The sequence below is a fragment of the Pseudochaenichthys georgianus genome, chromosome 19, assembly GCF_902827115.2.
Source record: "Pseudochaenichthys georgianus chromosome 19, fPseGeo1.2, whole genome shotgun sequence".
NCBI lineage: Eukaryota > Metazoa > Chordata > Actinopteri > Perciformes > Channichthyidae > Pseudochaenichthys > Pseudochaenichthys georgianus.
This window is the reverse complement of record NC_047521.1, coordinates 27,500,917-27,511,132: the sequence shown is the minus strand read 5'-3', so window position 1 is coordinate 27,511,132 and position 10,216 is coordinate 27,500,917. Positions and strand designations below refer to the sequence as shown.

The 10,216-nt window shown below is 40.4% G+C and overlaps 1 protein-coding gene across 1 annotated transcript; it reads left to right on the top strand.

Moving 5' to 3' along the window:
• The first annotated feature begins 666 nt into the window (after positions 1 to 666).
• On the top strand, positions 667 to 1,281 carry LOC117465143 (lactose-binding lectin l-2-like). The gene has a single exon (XM_034108059.1). The coding sequence runs from the start codon at positions 731 to 733 to the stop codon at positions 1,211 to 1,213; it is 483 nt and encodes a 160-aa protein (XP_033963950.1). The 5' UTR covers positions 667 to 730; the 3' UTR covers positions 1,214 to 1,281.
• The last annotated feature ends 8,935 nt before the right edge of the window (positions 1,282 to 10,216 follow it).

Genomic DNA, 10,216 nt, shown 5'->3' with positions numbered 1-10,216 from the left:
AAGTCCCATCAGTACCTACTCTTGGAATATTTTTAACGAACACACACATCAAGGTTTATGACACACTCACTGATGAAATGTTGTGATTGAGAGACAGACAGATTAACACACTTTACATATTGTCTCACTCAGGCCCCGTGGAGAGTAATGTACAATGCACGATCAATTATTTTAACAAAGTGTTCTTCATCATTTCTCACATGCACAGCAAAGTAACGTATACAATCTCTAACAACAGAACATTCAGAAAGGATGATTTCAAAGTGCGGACCCACTTTTTTGTCTTTAGTGTGATGTGCTGGTTAGTCTATTTCTTTGCATGAAAAATCTTATTTCAACACACTTCGACAGACTGTGATCACTGACCATTAACATTTTCTTGCGGAAAAGCATGTTTTTCTGGGACTCTTTGGCAGTCCAAACGTTTTATTTAATACCTGTATTTGGTTTGATTGAAAATAAATGATTGATTTCGTGTGACATCGCCAGCTGAGCCGGTAGTCTTTTTTTAGCTGATGTCCAGACACTGTGTGGTTGTGTGAAACAGACAGAGTATGCCAAGTTCAGTTGACCAATAACATTAAGCCAACAGTGAAAACACCCTCTCCGATGCATATAAAAAGCACCCGGTCATCTGTATCCTTCAGAGTCTCTATCCCATCGAACGCTTCAAATAAACTCAACCGACAACCAACCCTTCCTCCTGCGCCTGTGACGGAGAGACATCATCATGCTGTTGTTCCTCTTCCTGTTGGGTCTGGCTCTGGGTGCTGCGTCTCCTTCAGATGACCCTCAAGTGAAGCTTCAGCGTGGCAACTGTCCTATGTTCTGGTTCGCCTTCAACGACCGCTGCTACAAGTACACCGCCGCACATTTGACCTGGGCTGAAGCAGAGTTCCACTGTGTGTCAGACGGAGCCAACCTGGTGTCTATCCACAGTCAGGCCGAAGATGATTTTGTCACATCACTGATCAAGAACTTTGACCCTAGTGAGGGATTGACCTGGATCGGACTCAGTGACGTCCACCAAGAAGGAAGATGGATGTGGTCTGATGGGTCTGCAGCCAAGGTATTCTTTTGGCAATCAGGAGAGCCGAACAATAACAATGGAAAAGAAAACTGTGGCCACACCAACCACAATCCTAAATGGAACGATACATATTGTTGGGCTTATTCTCCCTCAGTTTGTGCATCTCGCATAACTTGTCCTTAGCAACTGAGATGTTACATTATGTCTGATTGAACCAGGTCACTGTAAAACGGTTACTCTGTTAACATGCTTTGGACCACAATAAAGACATGAATGTACACTTCTATGTGTGTAAAGAAGTCATTTTACCAACCTTTATTTCCATACATTTTATATATTTACACAGGTAATTCGATTGAATACGATCTCAAACTTAAATGAATGAAAACACATACAAGTGTGTGTGTTTTCATGTGTGCATAAACATATGCATTTCTCTTTGTTTCTCAATTTTGAATTGGATTTCAAGAAAATGAACAAGATACAGAAAAATACATAATTAAAAAGAAATGACAATTATAGTTAATTAAATTAATAATTGAACTCAAAATAACAACAAAAACTAATAAAAACAGAGAGAAAAAATACTATATAAACCAATAATTAAAATGTATTAATAAAAACAATCAATATATATTTTTTTAAATATACATCAGGTAAGAATCATATCATACTGTCACCCCTCACCTTTCACCACAACAATAATATTCATGTTAAGGTTCATAATTGTTCCTACATCAAGATCATATAACCAGACCAAGTATTACTGTATCAGCCTGTCCTCCTACAAAAAACGACCATATATTGTTCATGCCCTTATTACGACCCAGAGACACGTTTTAAAGTGTATGTTGTTTCTTACACGACCACTAGGTGCTCTAGTGGTCGTGCGCAATCCTCCCTCGGAGTCCAGTTTTGGAAAGTCTGCCGTGGTTACATTCCATTTCAAAGAGCTGTTGACGCTCTGCGTAACCTTGTCACACTGCCACTCCAACATCCAATCACAGAGCTTGAGGACTAATCACGTAGTTTGTAAGCAAAGCAGAGGTTGTAGTCCCAAACGATAGCTGAGGATTCTGGGTAGTGTAGTGTCTTCGGAAACTGTAGTGCCGAATCGAACAAACACAAAAGCATTGTTCACAATTTAAACCAATCAATATTGTGTGATTAACAAGGATAGACTGATGTTTTTTAGTGGATGAGTAATGCAGATATCACTGTGTAATCATTTGACAGAGAGGGGAATACTTCCGGTTTTACTATGAAAACTTCGAGACCGGAAAAACTGTTTTCACCCAATGAGGGTTGACTCCAACTTTACATTGACGCTGCGTAAAGACGTAGTACACGTTCTCCTGGCGAGACCTCAAATCATCTTCGTAATATCTATCAAACTATAGATCCTACACATCGACTGGACGTGGATTCTAAGAGTACAATATACACTTCGAATCAGAAAGCGTTTTAATGGCCAAACTATTGCACAATTTAGGATTTTCCTAAAGTGTGGTCTGCCACAGGCAGCAGGAGCGGGGCTGTCAGCATCAGCTTGTAGATGGTATTTTAAACTCGATGCGCTCTGAAGCTACGGGGCGGCCGAGGAAAAAAAATACACATGCGTTAATCGCGTTAAAATAATTAGTGGCGTAACATTTTTTTTATTATCGGTCTTGAGAAGCAGGAAGTTATCGGTATCGGTTTCAAAAAACCAATATCGTGCATCCCTAGTATATAATAATGTGTTCAACATCTTCCATGGTGTTGCACCACTGGCACAGACTTGTTTCACTTCTACCCATTAAGTTTAGTTTCAGATTGAATACATGCACGTTTTATTAAACTGGTAGAGCTGGTGAAGGGATTATTAAGATACGAGATAAGATATCCCGAAGGAAATTGTTGTGCCAGAGTTACAAAGAGTCACGGCCCGTCCACACAGCAGCGTGCGTTGAAGCTTGCCGGCGGGCGTGTCTGAAACTCGACCAACAACCAATCACATGAATCTCCCGCCCCCTGACTCACAAGCAGCAGTTTTATTGGCTAGAGCTTGTACTGGCATATGATTCGATTGGCTGACGCTTCTGCCGAGGCTTCAAAAGTTGAACATTGCTCAACTTTTGCAGCGAGCCACGCCAGGAAAGCTCCGCGTCGCTTCCCACAATGCAGTTCGACGAAAAGTGACGTCACCCCATTTAAAGTGAATGGTGAAGCTTTCAACGCACGCCGCTGTGTGGACGGGCCGTTACTGAGCCCCCACCACCCCAGCTTCTGCCCAAGCATCATGGGCCGACTGGCCATCGGGACGTTCGGGACGAATTCCGATGGGCCGGTACTGAAGTGGGCCGGTCGGACGATGTGGGCCGGTCGGATAAGTCTAGAACCCCCCCGTTGACAATTCGCTAGCGGTATTTACTTGCCGGTCGGATAATTACTTGCGTTACCGAGGTGGGCCGGCGGTACCAAAGTGGGGCGGTCGAGAGTCCCGGGGTGATTTGTAGTCCCAGTCCGCCCCTGTAGGTTCAATGGGATTGTTATTTAATCATCACTCAATGTTCTATGTACATTTGTGGAGTGATGAGGCCCAAGCCTAGATGCCAAACTCAAACTAAAGGCTGCTTCTAATAAACATTACAAACGTAAGTTGTCTGACTGAAATGCATTAATGGTCTGACATAATCACAAGGACACTGATTGAGCCTTGTTTATACATTTGGAGAATGGATCTCCCCTTTAAAGCTAGACTGAGTAACTTTTTCTGGACAATGCAACACTGCAGTCTTTATAGAAAGTAATGGGATAATGACAAAACTATCTAGTATTTCCTGTTAAGCCCCAAGCTTGTTTTTCAGGTCTCAGGCTCGAAAAGGACATTCCCAGAACAAATGACCATATCTTCCCTTCTAAAAGAGTTACATTAATAATATTTTTTCTCAAAGTATTGATATACCTGTGAGTTGGATGTAGAAAAGTCAGAATTAATATCGATGTTTTTTATTTTAAAGTAAATTCAGATTGAACATAGTAAAAACATGTAAATTATATGGTCCGTCACATAAACCCTTACTTATAGTGAAAACCACCCTTGAATGATGGGATGGTAGACTAAAAGCTTTAGGAATTCAAACTATAACATATAATAAGTACCCTGTTTCAAGATTGATGCAAAACAAGTGAAATGTGACCTTTTTAGAGAGATTTAGCACAAAAAACCCACTTCTGGGGTCATTTGGGTGGATCTTGCCTATCTCTGGCCCCCCTTGGTCGGTTTTGCTGATTGCCATCTCTTTCTAGCCGCTAGAGCCAATGGAATCGAGGGAAAGTTCCACATACACACACACGTTACCAAATAAGGAGTGAGAGTGACGCGTAGCCACAACCGGAAGCTGCGATACACTCTGGTGGCTACCATTAGCAGCTACATTTTATTCTCCGATTTTTACATACAAATCGAATGATGGATTATCAATACTTTTTTCAAAGTGACAGACACATTGGATTAACCTATGGATTAACGTTCAGCCGCGTTTTTATCGTTTTAATGCCATTGAACTCGACTTTTGATCAGAATAACAGCTAAAGGTGTATCTCCGTGTTTTGCTACGTTGTGTGATGTGTTGTCTGTATTTGCTTCCCCTGTCGCGAGTTCTGATCGCTCAGTGATGAGACTTATATTTCTATAATCTGTGGACTCTCAGCATGCTAGCTAAGCTTGTTTGTGCAGATCCGATAACCTTACCGATCGATTTATACCTAGAGTTTTGTGCTAAGTGCGTTAGCATGTTTTCGCTCAGGGCTCATTTAGACCCTTCTTGTGAGACTTGTGTTTTGTTTCTGTAAACATGGTTCGTATCATCAGTTAGCTGAGTTTCTTCCCGTTAGGAGGATATGACACATTCATCGTTTTTTAAATATTAAGAAGCCCTGAGACACAGTGTCGTGAAAAAAACCTGTTAAGACCCCGCCGGCGGTTAAGCAACGTCGGTGGTTGTTGAAACATTAGATCTAATAAATCAGAGAGGGTCAGCTCATAAGGCCTTCTGTTAGAAATGTTTACTATACAACTTTACATACACACAAACTCCACTGGTCCTTGTGTTAGTCAAACAGAATGATTGTGTTTTCAAATGTATCCATTTTTTTTTTTTTTTTTTTTTTTTTTTTTTTTTTTATCATGTTCTGTTGCCTATTAGCTTTTACTTTATTTTTTTTTAAATTTAGTTTTTTTTTTTAAATCGTACGGTGTCCTTGGGTGTCATGAAAGGCGCCTAACAATAAAATGTATTATTATTATTATTATTATTATTATTATTATTATTAAATTACTATTCAATGTAGTAATTTGTATTTATGTATTTTTGTATTATTTATAGTTCTATATGTTTTGTTTTCACTTGAGAGCAGCTGAGAGAGCAGGTCAGTGTCTCTGTCTCTGGTGTTAAATGCTGTAATGAGCAGGACATCCAAAACTGTTAAAGTTAGGTTTTTACTTGTTCCGTGTGAATACATTAGAGCTCTGAAATAATGTTACAAATGTTCAAAGGTAATTTCATCAACATTCATTTACCCTAAGTTGGGAAGTCACTCTGGTATTGTTGTGGCTCAAACAAAATGTTTTCTTTTCACATTATGCAATAATAATACAACATTCATTTAATCTTCATCATGCAAGTATAAATGTAATATTCAAATAATTAGTAAAACAGTGACAACAGTGACATTTTGTATCCACAGATGCTGTATTTGACTTGCTTGTCTGTGTTGATTCAAACTATTGCAACATGTTTCCATGTCTTTTTCAGTCTCTGTATCAGATACATGTGGGAGCAGCACAGCTGTAACAACAGTTCCAGACAACCGTACACTACACATCTAACATGTGGGTCGTGATGAATACTCACCTCAGCTTTTCTCAAATAACTCACTATTAAAAATGCAATCTGTTGACGAACATAACAAAACAACTTAAAATCCCGTCTCACTGAGCTCTGTGAAAGATATGGTTCAATAACGCAGAAATGGTTTGCAATGAAAAGTATTTATCTTCTTTTTAACTTTAAGTTCAAATGACATATTAACAATCAACATCGGCACCTCTGTTGTTTCCCCGACTCAGACTGCAAGGAATCTGGGTGTGACCCTCGATAACAACGTGTCCTTCACTGCAAACATCGCTGCTACAACCCGCTGCTGCAGATACACGCTTTACAACATCAGGAGGATACGTCCCCAGCTGACCCAGAAAGCCACGCAGGTTCTGGTCCAGGCTCTCGTCACCTCACGCCTAGACTAATAATAATTCCTTACATTTATTATAGCGCTTTTCCAGTGCTCAAAGCGCTTTACAAATACACACATTTGTTATACATGCAATGTACTGTGGACAATACCCACAGGAGCAAGTTCAAGTGAAGTGTCTTGCCCAAGGACACAACGGCTTTACAGACGCAGCAGCGGCGGGTTTCACCCCTTGATCAATGCACAGCGCACTGCGCCACACCGTCCATCTTCACGCCTCGGGGTCATCGAGGCGCTTTTACAAGTACACATTGATAGTATACATGTACTGTGGACAATACCCACAGGAGCAAATCCGGGTGAAGTGTCTTGCCCGGACAACGGCCTGACGCAGTGGCGGCATGAGCGGGTTTCGAACTGGAGTTCCCCAGCACCCCCCTTGATCTGATGATCGGATGCACAGACCACTGCGTACAATGGTACTTGCGTACCATGCTGCGAATGGATCTGGCCCTTCCTACATCCAGGACATGGTTAAACCGTACACCCCAGCACGTGCACTCCGCTCTGCATCAACCAAACGACTCGCTGCAACCTCGCTGCGAGGGGGACCCAAGTTCCCATCAGCAGAAACACGTGGGTTTGCTATCCTGGCTCCAAGATGGTGGAATGAGCTCCCCATTGACATCAGGACAGCAGAAAGCTCACACACCTTCCAGACTGAAAACTCATCTCTTTCGACTCCAGTTCGAGCGATAGAACTATTAACAAAGCACTTATATACTAATAAAGGACTGGCTTATCTAAAGCCAGTTGAGTAGCACTTGAAATGTTTGCTCTATGAAGCCTGATGTACTTTATGATTCTGTTTTCTTCAAGGTTATATTCCTGGTCGAACGCACTTATTGTAAGTCGCTTTGGATAAAAGCGTCAGCTAAATGCAATGTAATGTAATGTAATGTAATATGAACAGGGACGAAACTCATTTTTTGAGCAAATGTAATTTAATAAAAATGAGGAAAGTCGACGGGATCTCAAAGACAATCTCAAAGTTATAACTCTCATCAAAGATGCATCGTGTAGTTTTAAAGATGCTTTTTGTAAAAAAAAAAAGTAATAATTGTTGGAAAGCTAGATCTTATAAATCAGAGCGGTGATCTGTTCATACTAAGTGTCGGAGAAAGGTCTCGTGAAAAGTATGTCGGAGGTCCGGAATTTTCGTACAAATGTGGGAAGGTCATTTTATCAACATTCATTTAGCCTACGTTGAGAAGTCACTCTGGTAATGTGGTGTCCTAAATAAAATGTTTTAAAAGGATGTTATAAATGAATTGTTCCTTTTCGTGTTCATTGTGCAAGTACAAAGGTAATATTCAAATAATTAGCAGGAACAGTGAACAAGATAAGATAAGATAAGATGGACTTTTATTAATCCCTCGTGGGGAAATTGTTTCTCTGCATTTGACCCATCCTAGTGTTAGGCGCCCGGGGAGCAGTGTGGGGAACGGTGCCTTGGTAGCACTTCGTAGCACTTAGTCTTGCCGGGACTTGAACTGGTGACCTTCCAGTTGCCAAGCCAAGTCCCTATCGACTTCGCCACCACCGCCCAACAGTATCAACATGGAGATTTTTCATTATACACATGTATCACCTGCTTGTTGGTATTTTAAAGTGTCTTTTGTCCACGTCAGTCTCAGTGTATTAGATAAGTGTGGGAACAGCACAGGTGCCAACAGCAAGGCAAGGTAAGGCAAGTTTATTTATATAGCACTTTTCAACGCAAGGCAATTCAAAGTGCTTTACAAAAAAAATGAAAGACATTAAGCATTAAAAAAGAAAAGCTAATAAAATAAACATTAAGGAAAAATACATGGATAAAAGTTACAGTGCAGTTTAAGATATTAATAGTTCAATTAAAAGCAGCGACAAAAAGAAAAGTCTTCTTGCTGGATTTAAAAGTAGTCAGAGTTGCAGCGGACCTGCAGGTTTCTGGGAGTCTGTTCCAGATACTTGGAGCATAATAACTGAACGCTGCTTCTCCATGTTTAGTTCTGACTCTGGGGACAGAAAGCTGACCAGTCCCTGAAGACCTGAGATATCTGGATGGTTCATAATTTAGCAGGAGGTCAGAAATGTATTTTGGGCCTAAACCATTCAGTGCTTTATAAACCAGCAGCAGTATTTAGAAATCTATTCTTTGACACACAGGAAGCCAGTGTAAAGACTTCAGAGCAGGAGTGAGGTGATCCACTTCCTTAGTGTCAGTGAGGACTCAAGCAGCGGCGTTCTGAATCAGCTGCAGCTTCCTAATAGATGTTTTAGTGAGACCTGTGAAGACACCATTACAGTAGTCGAGTCTACTGAAGATAAGGCATGGACACGTTTTTCCAAATCCTGCTGTGACATTAGTCTTTAATCCTAGATATGTTCTTTAGGTGATAGTAGGCTGATTTAGTAACTGTTTTAATGTGACTGTTGAAACTCAGGTCAGAGTCCATGACTACACCTAGATTTCTGACTTTATCTGTTGGTTTGAACATTGCAGACTGAAGCTCAGCGCTAACTTTTAAACGTTCTGCCTTGGCTCCAAAAACCATTACCTCAGTTTTATCTTTGTTTAATTGGAGAAAGTTCTGACACATCCAGTCATTGATTTGTTCAATGCACTTACTCAGTGTTTGAATTGGAGCATAGTCTCCTGGTGAAATTGTTAGGTACATTTGTGTGTCATCTGCATAGCTATGGTAACTTATTTTGTTGTTCTTCATTATCTGAGCCAGTGGTAGCATGTAGATGTTAAAGAGAAGAGGCCCCAAGATGGAGCCTTGAGGAACCCCACATGTCATATTTGTCAACTCACATATGTATTTACCTTTAGAAACAAAGTTGTTTCTGTCCTTTAAGTAGGATTCAAACCAATTTAGAACTGTTTCCGAAAGTCCACCCAGTTTTCCAGTCGGTCTAGTAATATGTTGTGGTCAACAGTGTCAAACGCAGCACTGAGATCTAATAATACTAACACTGAAGTTCTGCCACTGTCTGTGTTTAAGTGGATGTCATTAAAGACCTTTACAAGAGCAGTCTCAGTGCTGTGGTTTGGACGAAAGCCTGACTGGAGCACATCGAAACAGTTATTTAAATGCAAGAAATTACTCAACTGTTGAAAAACAACTTTTTCAATGATTTTACCTAGAAATGGCAGGTTTGATATGGGCCTGTAATTGTTCATTACTGAAGCATCTAGATTATTATTTTTAAGAGCGGTTTAATGAGTGTAACAGCTGTTCAAGTCCCATCAGTACCTACTCTTGGAATATTTTTAACGAACACACACATCAAGGTTTATGACACACTCACTGATGAAATGTTGTGATTGAGAGACAGACAGATTAACACACTTTACATATTGTCTCACTCAGGCCCCGTGGAGAGTAATGTACAATGCACGATCAATTATTTTAACAAAGTGTTCTTCATCATTTCTCACATGCACAGCAAAGTACGTATACAATCTCTAACAACAGAACATTCAGAAAGGATGATTTCAAAGTGCGGACCCACTTTTTTGTCTTTAGTGTGATGTGCTGGTTAGTCTATTTCTTTGCATGAAAATCTTATTTCAACACACTTCGACAGACTGTGATCACTGACCATTAACATTTTCTTGCGGAAAAGCATGTTTTTCTGGGACTCTTTGGCAGTCCAAACGTTTTATTTAATACCTGTATTTGGTTTGATTGAAAATAAATGATTGATTTCGTGTGACATCGCCAGCTGAGCCGGTAGTCTTTTTTTAGCTGATGTCCAGACACTGTGTGGTTGTGTGAAACAGACAGAGTATGCCAAGTTCAGTTGACCAATAACATTAAGCCAACAGTGAAAACACCCTCTCCGATGCATATAAAAAGCACCCGGTCATCTGTATCCTTCAGAGTCTCTATCCCATCGAAC

Excerpts from the sequence above, each read along its gene's own strand:
- LOC117465143 (XM_034108059.1), top strand. The coding sequence starts at position 731 with ATGCTGTTGTTCCTCTTCCTGTTGGGTCTGGCTCTGGGTGCTGCGTCT.